The sequence below is a fragment of the Ruditapes philippinarum genome, unplaced genomic scaffold (genome assembly GCF_026571515.1).
Source record: "Ruditapes philippinarum isolate M1 unplaced genomic scaffold, ASM2657151v2 ctg547_1_1_1_1, whole genome shotgun sequence".
In the NCBI taxonomy this organism is placed as follows: domain Eukaryota; kingdom Metazoa; phylum Mollusca; class Bivalvia; order Venerida; family Veneridae; genus Ruditapes; species Ruditapes philippinarum.
The window spans coordinates 387,606-411,428 of record NW_026855428.1 but is presented as its reverse complement, the minus strand read 5'-3'; the positions used below and the strand labels follow the sequence as shown (position 1 = coordinate 411,428).

The 23,823-nt window shown below is 33.9% G+C and overlaps 1 protein-coding gene across 3 annotated transcripts in view; it reads right to left on the bottom strand.

Annotated features, from left to right (window-relative positions):
• LOC132743309 (GA-binding protein subunit beta-1-like) overlaps positions 1 to 21,010 on the bottom strand; it is an 80,683-nt gene extending 59,673 nt beyond the window's left edge. The window contains exons 1-2 of one of the 3 annotated variants that reach the window (XM_060731848.1): positions 20,857 to 21,010; positions 14,940 to 15,065 (exon numbers count right to left, since the gene is read on the bottom strand). In XM_060731848.1, the coding sequence (XP_060587831.1) occupies positions 14,940 to 15,047 (108 nt within the window). In that variant the 5' untranslated portion in view covers positions 15,048 to 15,065; positions 20,857 to 21,010. Of the gene's footprint in view, positions 1 to 14,939; positions 15,066 to 18,519; positions 19,279 to 20,760 lie in introns of those variants that run through there. The other 2 variants (XM_060731850.1, XM_060731849.1) reach the window with 2 other exon arrangements.
• Positions 21,011 to 23,823: the final 2,813 nt, after the last annotated feature.

Here is a 23,823-nt window from a genome sequence, read left to right as displayed (position 1 = left end):
CGGCGGGGGATAATAATATTTAATGTTATAATACCAAGATATACCACAAAGCTCTAAGACATGAAGTTTTAGAGTAGAAAATAATGTGTTTACAAGTTCAGTCTATGTAAATCAAGAACTGTTCACAGAGCAGGCATGATTTGCATAACTTCTGCAGAGAACCACATGTATGTCTCCTTTGCAAGTCAATGTAACACATGTGCTCCCATAGGGGGCCTGATTCTGACATGTGCTCCCATAGGGGGCCATTCTGACCACAGAGCCATGACAAAACAGTTTCAAGCTGATGCTTAATGCAAAACATCAAAGTTCTGGCCATTGTACTTTATTCAAGAAAATTTAAATGTGTTTAATTAAACTTACACAAGTCCATGTAAAACTATGTTACTAATAAGGTGAAGCCAATTTTGACGCCGATATATATATATGTATACATGTATACATACATGTATACAACTTTTTGTAGTGGATGCCAAATATCTTAGCTCAAGCAAGAGAAGGTTTTAAAAATTTCATATCTCCTTTTGCTACTATTATCTTGTGCAACAGCCTAGAACCATACATGCCATAACGTCCCCAAGGTCCCCGAGCTACCAACTAGATAAGCATCCTGACAAAGGTTGATGATGATTGAGGCAAAAATGTGACTGCTAGAGTGTTAACGAACAAGTGTGGACAGACGACGGACGATGGACATTCAATGATCCTAAAAGCTCACCCTGAGCTAGCTCAGGTGAGCTAAAAAACAAAAGTTCATTATTCATCAATTTTTATGGAGCATAATAATACATTAGAAACCTATGAAACAAGGGGATTTTGTCCAGCCTTGCAAAAACATAAAGGAGATTATGTCCACCTTGTCCGGGTATGCGGAGGGGATTTTGTCTGAAGGGGATTATGTCCATACACCATATTTTTTTTTCCATTGGCATAAGTAATAGAAAGAGCATCGAAACACGTAGCCCCCGAGTATAAATCAGATTGCCGAGTGTTTTGATGTTCTTTCTTTTTTGTATCATTATAGTCAAATATAAAAACAAGTTCCCTGTTGTCACAAAATGAAACCCCAGAAAATAGTAACCAATGAACGAGCATCTGAATGTGATATTTCTGTCGCTTTCTCTCTCTCTGCCGTCACAATATGTAAACCCCAGCAAAAATGAACCAATCAATGAGCATGCTCTGGAGTGCGGGTAACTGATACCTGCAGTCCAGTTATCACACTGTGCATGTATATGTACATGATTTAACTCTGACACATTTTCAACAGAAAGGTCCCCAAACTATGATACAAGCGTGTTTGTATGTCGCTTCAGCACATTCTTGACAGGCATAATCATGAATAATAAGTACTTTGCTAAAACCTGTAAGTGCATATTTATTCACGTAAATATGAAAGGATTACTCCCCTGTGAAGTTAAGATAAATAGAATATTAAATGATGAAAAGAGGTTTAAATTAACTAAAATTAAATGTTCAAAACATTTATAATGTGCCTTGCAACAATTTAAAAGTGACTTTGTTTTTAACGACATTCGTGTAAAAGTAACCTTGTAAAACATCTCAGAAAGGTATATTTTGAATGACAGGTGGTTCTAGCTCATACACAAACTTAAGCCAATACGATTCCTGATCAGTGCCCCACCTTAAAATGAAAAGTATCCCGGAAATTAGCCTAAAAATTATGGCATGTATGCTAGAACCTATTACATACTATAAACCCAATATGTTATTTGAGACCAATCAATATTCACCTATTGGAGTGAAAACTAGACCTATCACTGAAGGTGATTAATACCCCCACCAGCAACTTTTTGAAAAATAAGTAGTCTGAAGAAAAATTTCAACACAAACTATCAACTGTGTACAAAGAAATATTTCAATTAATTGTAATCCCAACTGGGGTCTCCAAATAAGCTTGCTTTTCACAAAGTTTGATTACAATATCTCATTCCTAACTCTAGTTATTGTCCGGAAACCATTTTTCTATTTTTAGAAATGGTGACCTTGACCTTGACCCCAGGGGGTCCAAATGCAATACCAACCCAGGTCTTCATATAAGCTTGCTATACACCAAGTTTGATAACAATATCTCATTCCTAACTCTAGTTATTGTCAGGAAACCATTTTTCTATTTTTAGTAACGGTGACCTTGACCTTGACCCCAGGGGGTCCAAAAACAATACCAACCCAGGTCTTCATATAAGCTTGCTATACACCAAGTTTGATTGCAATATCTCATTCCTAACTCAAGTTATTGTCCGGAAACCATTTTTCTATTTTTAATAACGGTGAACTTGACCTTGACCCCAGGGGGCCCAAATGCAATACCAACCCAGGTCTTTATATAAGCTTGCTATACACCAAGTTTCATAACAATATCTCATTCCTAACTCTAGTTATTGTCCGGAAACCATTTTTCTATTTTTAGTAACGGTGACCTTGACCTTGACCCCAGGGGGTCCAAATACAATACCAACCCAGGTCTTCATATAAGCTTGCTATACACCAAGTTTGATTACAATATCTCATTCCTAACTCAAGTTATTGTCCGGAAACCATTTTTCTATTTTTAGTAACGGTGACCTTGACCTTGACCCCAGGGGGTCCAAATGCAATACCAACCGGAGTTTCCACATAAGGTTGCTATATACCAAGTTTGATTACAATACCTCATTCCAAACTCTAGTTATCGTCCGGAAACCATGATTTGGACCGACCGACCGACCGACCAACCGACAAGCTGACTCCTATATACCCCCCCTAAACTTCGTTTGTGGGGGTATAATAAGTTTGCACAAATAAGCCCTTCTGAATAAACTTGTGAAAAAACAAGATTGCATTTGAGAAAAATGCTATGCCACCGCATTAATACAACACTAAATAGTAGTGTTGGAACAAATTTTTTTGTTTCTATACAATTTTGAAGATTGTCATAATGCATAGATCCCTGACCTATCTTATTCTTATTATCAGATTAGTGGTTAAATCTGTTGTTAACTCAATAAAAGATCAGAGTAGGAATATATCAATGCACTCGAGTCTAGTGAATTTGGTGGTGAAGGTCATATTTCACACAGCCTACATCAAAGAACAACACAGTAAGACACTTTGTCAAAATCTAGGTCAGCTGAAATCAAAGTTCACTTTACGTCTTAATCTGTGCACATGGTTCAAATTTCATAGCTGTACATCAAAGGACAAGAAAGTAGGTCACATCATCAAAATCTAGGTCACCTGATATCAAAATTCAATTTTACAACTAAAACTGTGCACATGGTCAAAATTCCATTGCTGTACATCAAAGGACAAGAAAGTAGGTCACTGTCCCCTTGGGCAAGGCAAAATTTTGGACCCAAGGGTTTCATTCAAAACAATCTTGATACAGGTCCACCGAACAACATTCCAAGTCAAATATCTAAGCTGTAGCTTTCTCCCATTCAGAAAACATTTGTTTTATTTTCTGTTTTTACTATGTGTACATAATGAGAATCACTGCCCCCTGGCAGGGCCAATTTTGACACCAGGGGAATAATTTGAACAACTTTGGAAGAGGACCTTAAGATGATATTATATAGCAAACATCAAAGCTCTATGCCTTGTACCTTCAGATAAAAATATATTTTTTTTATTTTTTTACTATATGTACATTATGAAAATCAATGACCCCCTGGGCGGAACCAATTTTGACCTCAGGGCTATAATTTGAACAATCTCGGTAAAGGTTCACTTCGCAAAGTCTCATGCCATATATTTAACCTCTAGCCTTTGTCAATTCAGAGAAGAAGATTTTTCAATTCAGAGAAGAAGATTTTTCAAGTTTTTACTTTATACATATAAGGAAAACTATCTCCTCTGGGGCAGGGCAATTTTAACACTAGGGGCATAATTAAAACAACTTTAGTAGAGGACCCATAGATGATATTATATACCAAATATCAAAACTCTAAGCCATGTTCCTTCAGACAAGAAGATTTTTTAATTTTTTACTATATGTACATAGTAAAAATCAATGACCCCTGGGGGTGGGGCCAATTTTGACCCCAGGGCTATAATTTGTACAATCTTGCTAGAGGTTCACTACATAATGTTTCATGCAAAATATCTTAACTCTAGTCTTTGTAAATTTAAAGAAGATGATTTTTTAAGTTTTTACTATATACATATAAGGAAAACCTATGGCCCCCTGGGCGGGGCTAATTTTGACACTAGGCGCAAAATTTGCACAACTTTGGTAGAGTTCCTACAGATGATATCATTTAAAAAATATTAAAGCTCTAATAAAGACAATAAGATTTTTTTACTATAAGTATATATTGAAGATACATATAAGGAAAACTAATGACCCCCCGGCGGGGCCGATTTTGACCCAAGGGCTATAATTTGAATAATCTGGGTAGAGGTCTACCAGACAATGCCTTATGCAAAATATCTAAGCTCTAGGCCTTTTGGGTCTTTGCAAGAAGGTATTTTAAGTTTTTACTATATGTACATATAGTGAAAAGCAATGACCCCCGGGGCGGGGCCGATTTTGACCCAAGGGCTATAATTTGAACAATCTTGGTAGAAGTCTACCAGACAATGCCTTATGCAAAAAATCTAAGCTCTAGGCCTTTTCGGTCTTTACAAGAAGGTATTTTAAGTTTTTACTATATGTACATATAGTGAAAATCAATGACCCCCGGGGCAGGGCCGATTTTGACCCCAGGGCTATAATTTGAACAATCTTGGTAGAGGTCTACCAGACAATGCCTTATGCAAAATATCTAAGCTCTAGGCGTTTTGGGTCTTTACAAGAAGATTTTTTAAATTTATTCTTATAATTCCTTTTGGTTGCCATGGCAACCAGATTTCTGCATGGAATGAAATTCTTTGAACAACTTTGGAACCCCTTCACCCAAGGATCAATCCTGCCAAGTTTGGTTGAAATTGGACTAGTGGTTTTTCACAAGAAGATTTTTTAAGTTCACTATATAATCTATATAACACACACACACACAAACAAACACACGCACACACACACAGGTGAATCGCTATATGCCACCGCATCGCAGATGCTGCGGTGGCATAAAAAAAACTTAATAAATTTTGTTTGGACATTTATTGATTCATATTTATATGACTGAATATCAATTTTTATGAGCTCCAGTTATAGCAGTTTGAATAATCATAAAGCATTAAAATTAAATGGTTATTTCTTTCATAGATATTAAATGTAATGTCATTTAAAAATCAAAAACTACATTCACACAGATTTGAGAAACTGACGATAATCACGTTGTTATACATAATTAAGTAAATGTTATATATGGTCTAATTTTATTGACCTGTCAGTTATGAATACATTACAGCACTCATCTAAATATTACGAGAATTAATATGGAGAATATAACTAATGTTTTGAAAATGTAACACTAGCTTATTATAATGCATAGGTTGTCGTCACATCTGCAGTAGCACAGTTGGTTAAGTGATTGCCTAATAAATAAGGTCCCGATCGATCCCTACTGTTGCCATTGTTTTTAAACATAAAACATACTTTTTCTTTATTTTGCAGTATATTTTTTAATGGGAATAGCCAAGTGCTTGCAATTATTGTCTACATGGATATGAAGCAACTTAGAAACACTGTTTAGTCTTGTTATGTTTTGTATTTAACAGCATTGAAATGACATTTATTGTTTTAATCCAAATGAATTTAAAATATAATTCTGATACCATGTTTTTTAAAACAGATATTAGTCAATTTACCACAATAAGGGCAAACATATTAAACCAAGAGCTGTGATGCTCCTCTAATAGGTATTGGACACAAAAAAATACACCTCTTGTAGTTTCAAAGTTATGTCCCAGACAAAATTCAAAGTGCAATAATTCCAAAATTGGGCAAGGCAGGGTTACTGTTAATTGCACTACACTTCAACTCAATGAGATCTATTTACCGACTTAGTTTCTTGTTGATACCTCTTGTAGTTTCACAGTAGATTTCAACTGTAACAGTTACTTTTACAGAGTTGCTTCCCTTATGTGTATGCAACAGAATACAGAATGAAATCGTTACATTAGTATTTTTTTCCTTAAATTTCAATAAAGCTTTGTAGAAATTACGCTTATGTACTAGTTATAAAATCAAACTATTCGTGCTTCAGTCCTACTTTCACTTTTACAGCTAGCCGTTTTGATGTAGAATGTAGATTCTCTTGTATAGTCTAAATTTCCAAGAGTATAACAAATTTCTTAATAAAATCTTTCCTGTGGGTTTTCATCAAGTTTTTTTATAGTAAATGTTGTTTTCAAGTTGTCTGTTAGCTCGGAAATATAATCGTCTCTATTCATGATAACAATATCAGAACCTGTGTCTGCTTTCATTATATAAATAGTTTCATCTTGGCTAAGTTGTCTTAATGCTTTTTGCTCTTCCTTCATGACAAATTTGGTTTACATCTGTTTATTTATGAATTTGTTGCATTCCAATTGTCAGAATCAACAGTGGCCAACCTCCGACTTTCTGTGCGTATTTTTACCCTCTTGCCTAAATTTCTGTACATGAATTTTGACACTTATGCGTAAAATACACACATACATGTATGTGCGTAAATGGGAACACAGTGTCTCTACGGAGAGCTTGGCCGACATCCAATAAGAATTCAAAGAAAAATTATACTTGTTAAATATTGGCTAAAGATTATAAATCTCGAAGAAAATTGTTTACTTAAGCAAATGTACAACATACTAAAAATTGATGCTGACAACGTAAATTCATATAGAGGGAAAAATTGGGCCTACCATATCAAAAATATTCTTCAGGAGATAGGGATGTCTAACTTATGGTTAACTCATACTGCTAATAAAAATAATTTCATTTCTATAAAAAACAGAATTTTGGACATATATAAACAAGACTGGTATAGAAAAATAAATAATTCAAGTAGATTTATAATCTTCCTATTGTATTTTCATACATGAATTTAATCAAGACTTATAAATACAAATAAATTCAGAATAGCTTTAACAAAATTAAGACTGTCAGCACATGATCTTGCCATTGAAACAGGCCTAGGGAAGAAAGAAAATGCAACAAGAGGGCCATGATGGCCCTGAAGTCGCTCACCTGTACATAGGCCCCCGGAGCGGGGCCAGTTTAAATCCCAGGGCTTTTATTTGAACAAACTTGGTAAGCACCCATTAGAAGATGTTTCATGCTAAACATCTAAGGTCTAGCTGGTCAAGTTTTTTCTTTACACATATAGTTAAAAACAATGACACACCTGGGGCAGGGCCAGTTTTGACCCAAGGGCTTTTATTTGAACAATCTTTGTAGACACTTACTAGAAAATGTTTCATGCTTAATATCTAAACTCTAGCTATTCGGGTTTTTTCAAAGAAGATTTTTAAGTTTTTGCTATACACATATAAGGAAAATCAATGTCCCCCGGGGCGGGGCCAATTTTGACCCCAGGGCTTTTATTTGAACAAACTTTGTAGACACTCACTAGAAGATGCTTCATGCTTAATATCTAAACTCTAGCTATTTGAGTTTTTTCAAAGAAGATTTTTTAAGTTTTTGCTATACACATATAAGGAAAATAAATGACCCCCGGGGCGGGGCCAATTTTGACCCCAGGGCTTTTATTTGAACAAACTTGGTAGACACTCACTAGAAGATGTTTCATGCTTAGTATCTAAACTCTAGCTATTTGGTTTTTTTTCAAAGAAGATTTTTTAAGTTTTTGCTATACACATATAAGGAAAATCAATGACCCCCGGGGCGGGGCCAATTTTGACCCCAGGGCTCTTATTTGAACAAACTTGGTAGACATCCATTAGAACATGTTTCATGCTAAATATCTTAGCTCTAGCTCTTTGGGTTCTTTAAAAGAAGATTTTTAAAGTTTTTACTTTATGCATATAGGGAAAATCAATGACCCCCTGGGGCGGGGCCAATTCTGACCCCAGGCCTTTTATTTGAACAAACTTGGTAGACACTCACTAGAAGATGTTTCATGCCAAATATCTAAGCTCTAGCTCTTTGGATTTTTTAGAAGAAGATATTTAAAGTTTTTTCTTTTGGTTGCCTGGCAACCAGAGTTACCTGCATGGAATTAAATTCTTTGAACAATTTTCAAAGGTGACCACCAAAGGAACATTCCTGTGAAGTTTGGATGAAATTGGCTTAGTGGTTTATGAGAAGATGTCATTTCAAGTAAAAGTTTACGGACGAGGGATGGACGGATGGACGCCGGACGAAAAGCAATCACAAAAGCTTACCCTGTCACTTTGTGACAGGTGAGCTAAAAAATGTACCATGAATGTAATTGAAAATGAGTTTCATTTTCTCCTTATATGTCCAAATTATTATAACTTAAGGAAAAAATATCTAAAACCATATTTTTGTAGGTGGCCTACTATTAAAAAATTCGAGTTACTGATGACAAGTAGAAATCCCAAAGAAATTATTAATTTATCAAAATATCTATACTTTGCATTTCAAAAAGAGAGTTACTCAGTATTTAGAATTTAATAAACTGAAAATATGTAACTTTTAAGAGATTAATTTACTGTTCAGTATTAAATTGTTGTTTTGTACCATTCTTCTGAAAATTGTTAAATATTGTACAATGTTTGTAACACGTTTATCCCTTTTTATATGTAATTGAAACTATATTGGCTATATGTATGCTCATGCTATTTTATGCCAAATAAAGATTATGTTATGTTTTGTTATAATGGTGTATAAATATCATCATTTAATCCCCATTCTACACTGGACAATGTACATGCCTGCAAGTACAATAAATGCTTCAATTAATACTAATGTAATAAAACAGTGCAGACATATAAGTGAGAGGGGACATTGAATTTTGATGATTTTATATTTCATTTGACTGATTAATTGTCTTCTTTGGATCATCTATCATACCATATATGATGTAGTAGGTTTGGTGAAGTAATGCAAAGTAATGCATAGTAATGCACCTTCATTACCTGAATTTTGCATTCCATAACCATTACAAGTAATGCAAATTGGCATGAAGTATCATTACAAGAAAAGTAATGCATTCCTACTGCATTACCATTACCAGTATCATTACCTCAAGCCGGGTAGACACTTAGTATCTTAACTTTAGCTCTTTGGTTTGTTTTTTAAAGAAGACTTTATAAGTTTTTACTGTACACATATAAGGAAAATCAATGAGCCTGGGGCGGGCCGATTTTAACCCCAGGGCCCTTTTTTGAACATACTTAGTAGACACTCATTAGAAGATATTTCGTGCTAAATATCTTAGCTCTAGCTTTTAAGGTTTTTTAAAAGAAGATTTTTTAAGTACGGTATTTACTTTATACATCAAGGGAAAAACAATGACCCCTGGGGCGAAGCCAATTTTGACCTCAGGGCTTTTATTTGAACTTGGTAGACACCCACTACAAGATGTTTCATGCTTAATTTCTAAGCTCTAGCTGTTTGCTTTTCTTTAAGTTTTTACTTACAGATAAGGAAAATCAAATACAAATAAGGAAAATCAATAACCCCCCGGGCGGGGCCAATTTTGACACCAGGGGTCTTATTTGAACAAAGTTGGTAGACACTCACTAGATGATGGTTCATGCCAAATATTTAAGCTCTAAGCTCTTTTGATTTTTTTAAGTTTTTTTCTTTCGGTTGCCATGGCAACCAGAGTTCTGTATGGAATTAAATTCTTTGAACACTTTTTAAAGTTGACTGCCAAAGTTCCTGTGAAGTTTGGATGAAATTGGCTTAGCGATTTAGGACAATTTGACGTTTAAAGTAAAAGTTTACGGATGGACGCCAGACGGATGGACACCGGACGAAAAAACAATCACAAAAGCTCACCATAACACTTTGTGACAGGTGAGCTAAAAACAAGAGCTGTCACACAAGTGACAAATGCCCCCGAAAAGGTTTCTTAAGCATGCATGTATTATGAAAAGAAAAGAGAATGAAAGTAACTAATTGCTTAATTTTGTTTTCGTGAAATGAAGTTAGGGGTGTCATCGATTTAATGGATATCGGTGTATCAACGATCTTTGTTATCCGATTCGATATCGATTCCATTTTTTAAATATCGGATATCGAATGCACATATATTTCTAGCTAAACAGACTTCAGTCAACAGGTTTTATAGAAGTGATAGACCTGTTTACTGTCGCAAAACGTCAAAATAAAAGCGACATATAAAGTTATGGAAGCCAGAAACATTTTTTTTCTAAAACGAAAACGGAAATCAATGCCAAAGTTACCTCCCAGTGTCTCTAAGGAATGCTGCCGAATTTCGTTGTAATCTCGCACGTCTGCTAAGTGGATGTCAAGACCCCTCAGTTCAGATTTTTAAAGGGAAAATGCCAAGAAAAATTTGTCAGTGTTTCTTTGTAAAAATTTTGATTACAAAATGTTAAACTTTAATACTTATTCAGGTTCTAAATACTATATTTTACCAATTAAAAACGGCTTAATTGGAACGGCAAGGACGGGATTTAGCATGGTCGGTAACTACGTTATAGCAACAACAACAACTAAAGTAAAATGGAAAAGGCTTTAAACTTTATAGTTACTAGTCATTAGTTTTCATTTATAGCTATATGATAAAAAAGAAACAAATTGTTCTGTTTTCATAGTTTATCTTTTTTGCATTTGTCTAAATATAACTGCTTTGTCAGTGTCCTCTAAGGAAACATTAAAAAAGACTTGAAAGCTAAAATTTAGCCTGGCAATCGATATATCGCTGTACAGTATCGCCGATAATTCATTACCGATATATTGATACAAAAATCCTTATCGATGACACCTCTAAATGAAGTGCTATTTATAGGATAAGGGTTTTTGATATAAAACATCATATTGATGTGGTAGACATTTATGCCAAGTTATTTTGAAATCCTTAAATGCATGACAATGTGACAGTTTGGAAACTAATATGCAGCTTCAAACACTTCTTATGAGCATAAATACCTATAAACTTTTAGAGTGACCTTGACCTTAGGGGTGTAACAATACGGCAAAAACCATATTGCAATGTATTGCCATTTTGCCAAAGCGTATTGCAATATATTGCAATACGTATTGTCATGTATATGTTTTGATGTAAAGATGGAGAAACATATGTATATATTCTTAGTAGAAACTTAATAACAGTGTAAGGACTAAATAGAAAGTAAAGTGTCACACGATGTGATAAACAAAACTAGTTGCGCTTGACCTTTCACATCTGGGCCTATGTAAATTATGCGGCCCCTTATTGACTTTTAAGTGTACTAGTTGTCGGATATTTTTATCTTAAGTTGGCGGTAAACCGTTACACCCTTACTTGACCTTGGAGGTAGGAACATGGGTCTAACACACAACACGTCATCTTGATGTGGTAGACATTTGTGCCAAGTTATTTTAAAACTTTTCAATGTATGACAAAGTTATAGTCCGGACACTAATGTGTGTACTTATAATCTCTAATAATATTGTGGTAGCCTGAACCTTCAAAATATAAGTGTGACCTTTGAAGAAGGAACGTGAATCTTGGACATGACACAACGTTGTCATGAACTGATAGACATTTGTGCCAAATCATTTCAAAATCCCTCAAATTTCATGACAAAGTTACAGTCTGGACATGATTGTTGTGTAAGTGGGGACGCTTGGACAGACATACTATCATGAACCTTAGCCAGGACACATCGCCATGATGTGGTAGACATTTGTGCCAAGTTATTTTCCATGCGTGACAAAGTTACAGTCCGGACATGAATGTGTATCTTCAAACTCTTCTCGAGAGAATGAGTACCTGCAAACTAAAAGTGTAACCTAGACCTTGAAGGTAGGGACATGGGTCTTGGACGAGGCATGTCGTCCTGATGTGGTTGACATTTATGCCTATACATTTTTTTGTAATTATTTTAAAATCCTTTGATGCATTACAAAGTTACAGTCGGGACACAAATGTGTATACCTACATGTATAAACTCAAATTGTGATAAAGTGAACTTCAAAATGGTAGTGTGACCTTGACCTTTGAGGTAGGGACGCGATTCTTGAAGGAGACAAATCCTCTTGATGTGGTAGACATTTATGCCAAGTTATTCTAAAATACTTGGATGCATGACAAAGTTACAGCCCGGAGACGATTGTATGTACCTATTAACTCTGTGATAACATGAAAATTCAAAATGGTGGTGTGACTTTGACCTTTGAGGTAGGGAAGTAATTCTTGGATGTGACACATCATTTTGATGTGGTTGACAATTATGCTGTGTCTACTATCAAAACAATAATGCACATGAAAGGACCACAGCTTCCATATATGTTTTTGTCTGTCAATTTTATGACAAAATCCCCGCTGCTATCAGAAATAATTTATCAAGGGGCTACTTATAGCCTTAATTAATCTGTGTCAGCAGTCATAAACAAAAACAAACATGTACCCCAAAGCACATTAAAATTATCACGTGGTAAACTAGTATCCATATAAATGCTTAACAAATATTCATTAATTAAACCCACATTATTTTTAATAAAGTTTCCACGCCTCAATTTGATATACTTTATAATTAATTAATTGCCATGCACATGAGGTAACTGTGTGATGAAAGGAAAATCCCCTGCCTGGTTGGTCGCTATATATTTATATAAATATTTTAAATAGTAAATTTGTGTTGGTTTTGATCTATTTGTCCTAAATAGTAACACCCAGGTCCCTAATTTCGTGCATGGAATGCCCTCATGAATGATCAATCTTTATCATATCACATTTACATGCTTAAAGTTTTTGTATTAACTCTGATTTTATTTTTGTTTTCTAGGGGATCTTTTTTTGGTCGAGTGCCCTGACTGATTTAGCAGAAATAAAAAAAACTATTTTTTTTAAGTTTAGAGTTGGGGCATTTTCGACGGGTCGGCCAGCAATAGCAAACAATTATAGTTTTAAGAGTGGTCTAGGCCTTGCATTTTCAGAGAATAAGATTTCTTATGTTTTTACTATATACATATGATATACGGAAAATCAATGAACCCCTGGGGTTAGGCCAATTTTGACCCAAGGGCTATAATTTGAACAATCTTTCATGAGTTTCATGAGATGATACTACACACATATCTAAGCTCTAGGCCATGCACTTTCAGAGAAGATTTTTAAAGATTTCATTTTAACAAACAAAATACTTTTAGCCCTCCTGACCAAGATGTTCAATTGAGCAGAATCATTTGAACAATTTTAGTACAGAAAAATTTCATCAAATTTGGCCCTGTGGTTTCTGAGAAGAAGTCATTTGTAAACAGTGGCTCTTTAACAATTTGGGGATCTATTTAAATGAGAGCCCTCGACACTTCTGTTGTAGAGCCATCAACCAAAACAAAGCAGAAACAGGTAAACACAGTTTGTAAAAATATCTGTTTTTTTAAAATATGCTAGTTTTTCAAAATCAAAGAATGCTATGCCACGTAGAACATTTTCGTCATTAGTTTGCATGTAATTTCGATTCAAAATACCCCGAAATAATGTTGCTAGAACTTTTACCAAATATTAACTTGTGTGTTTTCTGTTACGTTGAGACACAATTTTAGTGATTTCTTTACCGTAAAATAAATGTCTGCCCAATTTATCGTGCATGAAACATGATCCCAACCTACCCTTTGGCTCAACACAAAAAAATATTTCAAAGAGCTTGGTTAAAGATAAAATATTTATATTTGTTAAATGTGATCAAGTCATCGACACGGTGCTGGCGCCATTGACAATTTGAAAGAGCCCTCGCAAATGTGATATAGCCAATACAAACATATAATTAACTTCAATATTGTGGAATTATTCCGAATTATATCCATGGACTGACTAAAGAGGCTTAATGAGGGTCCATCCGCTCTTTTCAGGCACGGACCTCGGACATGTCACCATTTATGTCATTAAATGTTATTATCAACCAAAAGGTGACCTATAAATTTTGAATTCAGTTATTCACTGATTGATACTAAATATGTATGCTAGTCAGTTTTTTGTGATAATACTAATACTATTTTGATGCATGGATCCAAATGAGACCATCATGGAGAAAAATGTTTTGCTGCCAACATAAATGATCATATCTTTTGGACAAGCTTCACTGACTGATAAGGTTATGCACCTGACATATGTTTTCCGTAATATACATTATAGCATACAAACAATATAAAAAAGTTAATGTTCTTTTTTAATGTTTTCTTAAGTGTAGAATGTTAAATTTTTAAACAATGGTGTCTTTGATCAAGATTTTGAAACTTGGTCCTTGTGTGTGCATTCTTTTATCAGTGTTCGCCGGTGTCATGTGCCAATGTCACAATTTTGCGAGAGCTCTTTCACATTGCCGATGGCTTCAGCACCATGTCGATGGCTGGATCATATTTAAACAAAAGTAAATATTTTATTTTTAACCAATCCCTTTGAAATATTTTTAGTGCTGAGCCAAAGGTGAGGTACACACAATGTTACATCCAATATTATGTGAGTCAACATTAACTTAATGGTAGAGGAATCACTCAAGATGTGTCTCCTTGCCAAAGAAAACACACAAGTTGATAATTGGTAAAAGTTCTAGCAACGTCATTTTGGGGTATTTCATATCAATATTGCATCCAAAATGATGAGAAAAATATTGTTTGTGGCAAAGCATTCTTCGATATTTGAAAAACAAGCATGTTCTTTTAAATTGGATATTTTTAGAAACTGTGTTTATCTTGTTCAGCTTTGTTTTGGTCGATGGCTCTACAAAGGAAGTGTTGATGGCTCCCATTTAAACAGATCACCAAAATGTGAAAGAGCACTGTTTAGTAGGCATGCACTGACTGTTTATGTATTGGTATACGATTTAACTCTTACATGTAAAGTCTACAAACTATGATAAAATATGTCTTGTTGTTATAATCTATATTGATATATCAGTTACTGTGAAGAAATTACCCAATCTGTAGTGAAAGGTGCACCATTTGACATCAATGTTCGAACTTCATCTGTTTCACCACGTTTAGCTGCATCCAATAGACGCTTGCCTAAATCTACCAAGGACATGATTCATCTGTTATATACCTACAAACAAACATATAGTTTATATCATCCTAACACTTACATTGGTTAATCTTCACAAAGTCTTTCTCTAACTTCTGTGTATATTTTTTTAATTTCAAAAATTTGTTTTAATCCCGGTATGGGTTTCAAAGCTTCATACTTACTCTATTTAAGTTGGCACATAAATAATTATAGCAGTCTTGTATTCAGAAGAAGTTGCATAACTATATGAATTTTTGACCTTTAAAGTCTCTTATGTTGAAAGCAACATAAAGTTTATAGTTGGTTAACATATAACATTTCATAGCAGAAGGATAAGCTTGGCATATACAGAAACTTATAATTAACATTTCAAAAACTAAATGCATATCATTGAAACATTATTATCATAATTACAAAGTCAGACTCAGACATAAACAGGATATACATGTAGATCACAGACATGGAAGTATACTGCCAAGAACCTTTGATTTTTTTTCAAAATATGATAACATTTATTTGGATTCTATTTCAAGAATACCTCAGATTCCTATTTTGTAAAACTGTTAGGGGGCTTAAATACGCACCAACACAGTTCAGGTCATTATAAAGGCGCCTTTCCAGCTTTACTGGTGAAGTAACACCTCAGGTGCCCCTCCATGCATTATTTCAGGCATGAGTGTGCACCTGAAAGAACCACCAACATTCCATTAGTTTATAATCTGAATTCTGAGCTTCCTCACATGAAAAAAGTTACTTAGGTTCGATTCAAATCTACAGTAGTAAGAAGGAAGTGGTTTGACATTAACCACTTGGCCACAGATGCCCCTATGTTTTTTTAATTGTAATCTTATTAAAATATCAAGTTTTCGTCATTTCATGTTGTTTGAAAGGCACTTACCTCCAGCAGTGTCTGTATTTTTGTAATTATTTAATATTTTAATTATGCCCATTGATATATTCTATTGGCGCATTCTAAATTTTAATCAAGGATTCCAAATTCATTACTCACAAATATGTATCACAAGCATATGATTTTTAGGTTTGGAATTCGGTAAAAAAACTAGAACTATCGCTGAATGCAATTCATACCCCCACCATTGTCCTTTACAGAAGACGACATGGAAAGGTGGTTAAGGGAATAACTTTAGTCGCACAAATACATATACATAAAAAGAAATTATCTCTGGTGATGGTAATAGTATAAATATATACTGTTAAATCATGTTCGAAACAGTTACAAATAACTTTTCATTTTCCCAATGTACTAAACATTTTCTAAGTCAATTTTTGACCTTCAAGTGTGGCCTTGACCTTAAGCCGGCACAAGGGTAAGATGAGTTCTGCACATTGCCCAGTTGGGGTGAACATTTGAGTAAAGTTTGAAGAAAATCCTTCCATTAGTATAGAATTTATAGAGCAGACACAACATATTGTCTAATATTGATTATATGTAAATTTAAAGACTTAAAAAGGGGCATAACTTTGTTAAAATGCAATACAGAGTTATGAAACTTGACCTGCATAATATTATCTTATTAGTGACACCTTTGATATATCTTTTAAGTTTCAAGCAAATATCTGTGCTAGTTTCAGAAATATTCAAGTACATGTTAAAATTTAAGAACATTTTTTAAGTCAATTTTTGACCTTCAAGTGTGACCTTGACCTTTAGCCGGCACAAAAGTAACATGGATTCTGCACATAACCTTGTTGAGGTGAACATTTGAGTAAAGTTTGAAGAAAATTCTTCCATTGGCATAGGATTTATAGAGCGGACACGACATACTGTCTAATATTTGACTGTTTGATTTTTGACCTTCAATTGTGACCTTGACCTTGAGCTGACACATGGGCAACATGGGTTCTGCACATCCCCTTGTTGAGGTGGACATTTGAGCCAAGTTTGAAGAAAATCTTTCAATTAGTGTAGGACTTACAGACCGGACACCACATACTGTCTAATATTTGATTGTTTGAGATTTGACCTTCAATTGTGACCTTGACCTTGAGCTGACACATGGTAAACATTGGTTCTGCACATCCCCTTGTTGAAGTGAACATTTGAGCCAAGTTTGAAGAAAATCCTTCAATTGGTATAGGATTTATAGAGCGGACACGAAAATGGAGACGGACGGACGGATGCGACAAAGAGAATCCATTATAGCCCCCCCCCCACCACATTTTGTGGTGGGGGTATAAATATCTGGGAAGGGTCCTTTTACCGGACCATAACAAGAAAGGAAAAAAACTCGCTGTCAAGGAAATTACAGAAAATCTACCATCATACTTACATTTCAAGATACATAAACTAAATGAAAGAATCAAAATGGCGCTTTAAAACGTTTCTTATTTTGATAGTTTTGTTCCAAAAGAACATTGAGACAACTTGCTTTCTAGCAATCGAGATAAACTTAATCTTTAACCAGAGTCAGGGCCAGCAAAATCAATTGTCCGAGTTGCCAGAGTCGAATAATTGAAGTACCGGGCAAGTAAAATTCTGCAGTTTACTTGTCCGTGGACAAGTAAATTTCGGCGGCTAAAAGAGGATTTCTGAATAAACAAGAGCCGGTTGAACCGGGTGATGCTCCCCGAATAGGTTTTGGACACAGGAAGGTATACCTCTTGTAGTGTTAGTTCAAAGTGTAAAAACAACCCAAATGTTGTACACGACACATTGTCTCAATATGGTGATCATTTCTACGAAATAGTTGTAAATTCAGACTTCAAATAACGAAATTATGGGCTGGACACGATTTAGCTGCAAGGTCATGCTGTGACCTTGACCTTTAAGGTAGCAACCCAAATGTTGCACGCGTTACGTCGTCTCAATATGGTGATCATTTCTGTGAAAAAGTTGTAAAATCCAACTTCAAATAACAAAGTAATGGGCTGAACACAAATTGATACATATTATATTTAGCAAAGGTGATGCAACTCCCTGCTCATTTTTCAGCACTCATCCATAACTCCAACAGTTATTACAGATAATAATATAATTTTATCATATTTATATGCGCAATACAAAACAATATTCATTCATTTCGAATAAATTGTCGTTTAGTCGGGTAATTTTGACAAAAAGCCAGCGGTCAGGTCACTTGCGGTAACTCTGAGATTACATATATATCTTCATATACATGTAACTTGAAATGATTGTAATGACAGCTTATTTCCTTTAAGAGTAATCAATTCCCTACCATTTGGTACCAAGATATTGAAAATTGGTGAAAAAATGTTGGAGTTATGGAGTTCATATTAAGATGAGTGCTGAAAAATGAGCGGCGAGTTGCATACCTTTACTAAATATATATGTATCATTTTTTTATTTTTTGTGGGAAATGAAGGCAATTGAATAAAAAGCATATACCAAATATTAAAACATGTTTAAAATGAAATATACTGCAGTTTACATGGTTTTGAGAGGTAGGAGGGTTGTAGAGTGGTCGAGGGGGGCCCGGGGGTAGTGACCAATCAACACGCAAAACACCTTTACCTGTAGGATACCTGTAGGATGATTCTGGGCTCTGATGGAAGGGCCAAACCTTTTTTAAGCCCCACTTCTTTTGACAAACTTTCACTACTACTTCATATTGGTCTCCTCACTGTTATGTTTAATCATATACACTTATACTGTACATATTTCTGTTCACACTGCTGTATAATTTTAACAGCATAATGTTTCAATAACATTTTAAACTTTATATAGAGCCTTTCCGGTCCAGTGTTGGTCTAGCTTAATTTTAAATTCATGAACACTTTATGAGTCTACTATATTTTTTGGCAAATTATTCCATGTTTTAATTACATATCGTGAAAACTGATGTAAGCAACAAGTTGCATTTCTAGTTTTAAATTATGTCCCCTTGTTGATGCCGAACAACTAAAAAAAAAATTCAAAAATACAGCATTCTAAGCCTTTAACAATTTTGAAAGTCTGAATCATCTCCCCTCTAAATCTGCGATGTATTAGACTCGGCAGTTTAAGCTTTTTAAGATGGTCAATATATGTCAGATCTTTTCATGATGAAACTAGTTTTATTGCTCTTTGGTGAAGTTTTTCTAGACTTGATATGTCTTTTATTAAATATGGATTCCACACAACATTTGCAAATTCAACATGAGGACGAATCAAAGCTGTATACAGTTTCACAAAGGTGCATTCATCTTAAAACTCAAGGACCTGTTAATAAGACCTAGAATACTGTTTGCTTTGTTAATCTTTGTAGAAATATGTTTGCTAAATGATTATAACTTATAATTTAGCAGGGTTTTACGCATAAATTTTGACATGTACGCATATAAGTTATCCACTTGCGTTCAAGTGTAAGCACAAAAATAATCCTAGACAATAGATATTTTTGTTTCTGATCCGATATGATTTTATCTCTTTCTTCCCGAAGCTCGCAAAATTCCATTTAAAATCTAATACAGGGAGCAGAAAATGAAAATGCTTGCATTTGTTCATTTCTGAACAGATATTGAAATCATATACTATTTATGAAAACAGTAAAATATACATGCATATTTCTTACAGGGTAAATAAATGATTTTGAGCAAAATTGAGTGGTCTTCATAGTCTTTTTCAGTGAATATAATTTTGGACCCCTAAAAATTAGGCCTGGACCCCTACTTTTCTAGGCTGTGCATCCACTGGACTACTAAAATTTCAAAGAAATGTAAAACCCTGATTTAGAATATAATTTCACAAAGTTATCATTTCATTGTCAATCATCTGAACAATTTTAAGTCATATCTTAAACTACAGACGATAAAATCTGTGTGGAAAACAGTCTAAAAATAAGCAAAATTCAACCAGTACACTAGTCTACATGTAGTTTATTGGAGAGGTCATCAGACCTCTCCACAATGTTCCGATTGATTGCTGGCGGCATCCATTTTTGCCATTTGTTTTCCGCATGCTCCGTTTCAAAATACGACTTAACTTAAACGAAAAATTTACATCGAAGTAAACAAATCGGTACAAAGAAAAAACGAAAATAACATTTATGTTACTTAGCGCTAGGTGGATGTTTCATTTCCTTTTTAATCTTTTAAATAGTATAAATCGATTACTGTATTGTTTTCTGAATAGCGTTTTACTATTTCATGTTCCGATAAATAGTAACAGTAAATTTTACAGGTACAATATCACTATTCACTTTTATATGACCGAGTGAACTGTGTCCCGAAAGCTTGCTGCTCCTTAAAGTTTTGAACCGGTATGACTAAATAACGTAACGGAGATTTTTTTGCGCAAATGGCACAAATTTTACTCAAGATTTTGCTCAAATATTGTGGTTGGAGGCATGCAGCTTTATATACAGTTTATATACATGTGTATATCATTTATTTTAAATTTAGTTTGATGGCATAACATAAATTGTTTCCTTTTAGAAAAAGTATCCATATTGTGCCAAGAAAAAAGTCCATTTCTCCGGCATATAATCATTCGAAACATTAAAAAAATGAACTTTCATTATCTGATTATGATACTAGATTCTATATTCAATATAGAGCTATATAATTAATTCTATTTTGTTAGATAATTGTAATTTATCAGCATTCGTTATCTCTTTTATGCAAAAATATCCCCAAATATTTTCGAATTAAACAAATCTTCCGCAGCAGCAAAAAGCATCTAGCAAAAAGACCTCTCGCATGCTTCTTTTTAAAGAAGCAAACTTGTTTAAATTTTTGTTTACATTTGAAAGGAAGCGGAAGTTAACATGTTTACCGGAAAACGGATGTTGGACCGGGAAATTCAAAGCAGCATACTATTTCCTTGAACTTAATCAATCCTGATTAACCAGTTTTTGTTTTCTGTACTCACCAAAGGTTTCGTGACCTTATTAAAACTGACAAAACGTAGGCAATTTCTCAAGTAAATTCATAACCGGAAGTATTTTTAAGGACCCGGATCATCGATGTAGGTTAAGCATCGCTAAATTATATTCCCCTAAATTTCAAATTCAATAGTATTAGTAAAAGTGGGTGGGGAGCGTTCTGACACTTGCGCTGAGCGGTATGTAAACCCAGAAAAGCTCTAATATGATGCATTTTTCTTACGGAATTCAAACAAACAAAAATCAGGGGGAAATGTGCTGCAGTTCATTTTAGGGATATATCATTTTCGGTCCGGTCTCTACCGGTCTATTTGACCGGCAAATACTAGAGACCAGTAAATAAACAAATACAAGAAATATTACATACTAGAACAGGAGTACGCAGATTACTCTTAATTTATTATTTTGTCGTCCGTAAATTTTGTACAAAAGGCAGAAAAGTTAAACATAAAACATTTACTAAAGTTCACAACAAAGTGACTTAATTTTATAAGCAAACCCGTCAACTCGTTACCACGGATTTATATTACTATTAGTAATATAAATCCGTGTCGTTACTTACCTTTTTTGGTCAAGTCAAGTCAAGTAAAATTTCCTTTATTACACACATTTCATGTTAACATGAATAAATGTGGTTAGTAATAAATACAATGTTAGTAGAGGCTCTTTAAACATATGTACAATGTATATATAATTTGAGTGGTAAAATAATTCGTAAAAAGAGTATTTGTTCATATCATTTGCTGAACTGCAGTACGTTCAATTGACAATGTATCAAAACCACAAATTGTTAAATTTCTTAGTAAATATGTTATCACAAAAAACCGTGGAGAGTCACGTACGTAACTTAGACGTACACTCTCTAAGGGTATAATTTCGTTTTATATATTACCTTTCTTTTTATTTATCGACAAACGATGAGAATAGTTACAAAAAAAGAAAAAGGAAAAAGAAATAATAATATAAACAACTGACAAGTGATGAACAATTATGTACGACATGATATTTTAAACCTTTACAATGACATTTCTAGACTCATACTTAAAAGCTAAATGAAAAAAGTGACATACTAACTATTTAGACAAATATTATAATAAACAAACACTTTACTATGGGTAATAAAAGATTAATCTGTGAAATATTCGTGTCATAGTCTTGGAATGTAAGTAATTCTTGGAATGTAAGTAATCACATAAGAGGTGAATACTAATTTAATTATCTTAAAATTATTGTTTTAACAAATTTACATAATTTCAAATATTCGCTCTCGTTTTCTGTATTAATTAGTTGTTCTAGTTTGAATGTATTTGCACGTCTGTAATTATAGGGTTTCAAAAATTTCTTTCTTTCATCATTTAGCAAAGATTAAAGTGTCAAAAGTCATGCTGTGTATTGGTGTTTTAATAATAGTACCCTGCTGATAAGAGAGCCCCTCAGGGTAAATAACAAAAGGCAGATGATAAATATAAGTAGGCAATGTAGGGAATTCTGTATTCTCTGGATGTTGGTGCAAATAATTTCATTACAAGTAGTACAAAAAACTTATAAAAATAATCATGTAGCATAATTATGTTACAATGCATGAAAAAAAGAAAAAATATTGGTGTCTTCTCAAAAATGGAATTGAAAGATTTTCTAATCTTTTTGTTAATATCCATGTCAGTTAAAGTATACTAGTGTCCCACAGGTGTCCCACAGGTACATATCAATACTTCATCCACACATATCAATACTTAATCCACATTTCATACATACCACCATTATATATAAATATTTATTTTAAGAATACTATATATCATTTATATTAATCTTAGGTAATTCTCAGTTTGAGAAGGTAAGAAAGATTATAAATGAGATAAAATTGGCAAAATTTAGGCCAATTCTAAACAAATTAATTCTTTAATATTGTAACGTTTTAAGGCACACAAACCCTGTCGGTGAAAAGCTAGCTCAGAAAAGCTAGCTCACCACCGAGAGTGGTTTGTGTCCTTATATACGGGAACTATTCCCTTCTGTTAATTCAACAACTTAAGTATTTGCATATTATCATGCTCATTATGACGTTCTACCAACGTCGTTACAATATATTAAAGGCTATTAATGCTTAAAATCATTACCTTTAACTAAAACAACCATAAATTAAGATCAAAAATAACTAATTGGTATAATATGCCCCTCTTCCCCCCCAAAAAACCCCTTTCCCGAAAAAAAAAAATTGACTGAATTTTGTTTAATTAGCATTTCAATGTTTCATATTTCATTACCAGATTATAATAAAATAGAATCATATTAAATATCAATTAAAGTTATAATTGTTTATATTTACTTATTCCAGCAATTAAGTTTTAAAGTACAAAATTAGTAAAATTAATGACTTTGAAAAATTATTGTTCTAATATTTTAAGCCATATTTTACAAAATCCAATATTCACAAATTCAAATTTATTATGAAAAACTATTATACAGATATCTATATTTATCTATCTTTTTGTAAAAGTCAATTTGCTATTCATTGAAATAAAAGGTAACTAACTGCTTGATACATATAATAGGTGAAGTGCGCTACTAGTGCACTTTGAAGTGCACTAGTAGTGCACATCTAGTGCACTTTGTGTAACCTTAAGTGTGAACTCAACTGTATAATACATAAAATAGGACCTAAAATGAACATCAGGGGAACACCATAGGTACTCGTAGCAGTTGTAGAATAATTAAGTACCAGCCACATCCACCAGCTGCTGATCATCAGAGATAAGACTTGAACCATGTAAGAACACAGACGCTTGGGGGTCAGATCCTGCCCTCCTCCCCCCCCCCCCCCCCCCCAACGTGATACGCCCCTGTAAACACTCTATCAATTTAAACACGAATGGGACATCTATTACAACGATAAAAAAGGTTTTCAAACAATTTTTACATATATGAAAACTAGAAATGTGTCCATAGGACACGGG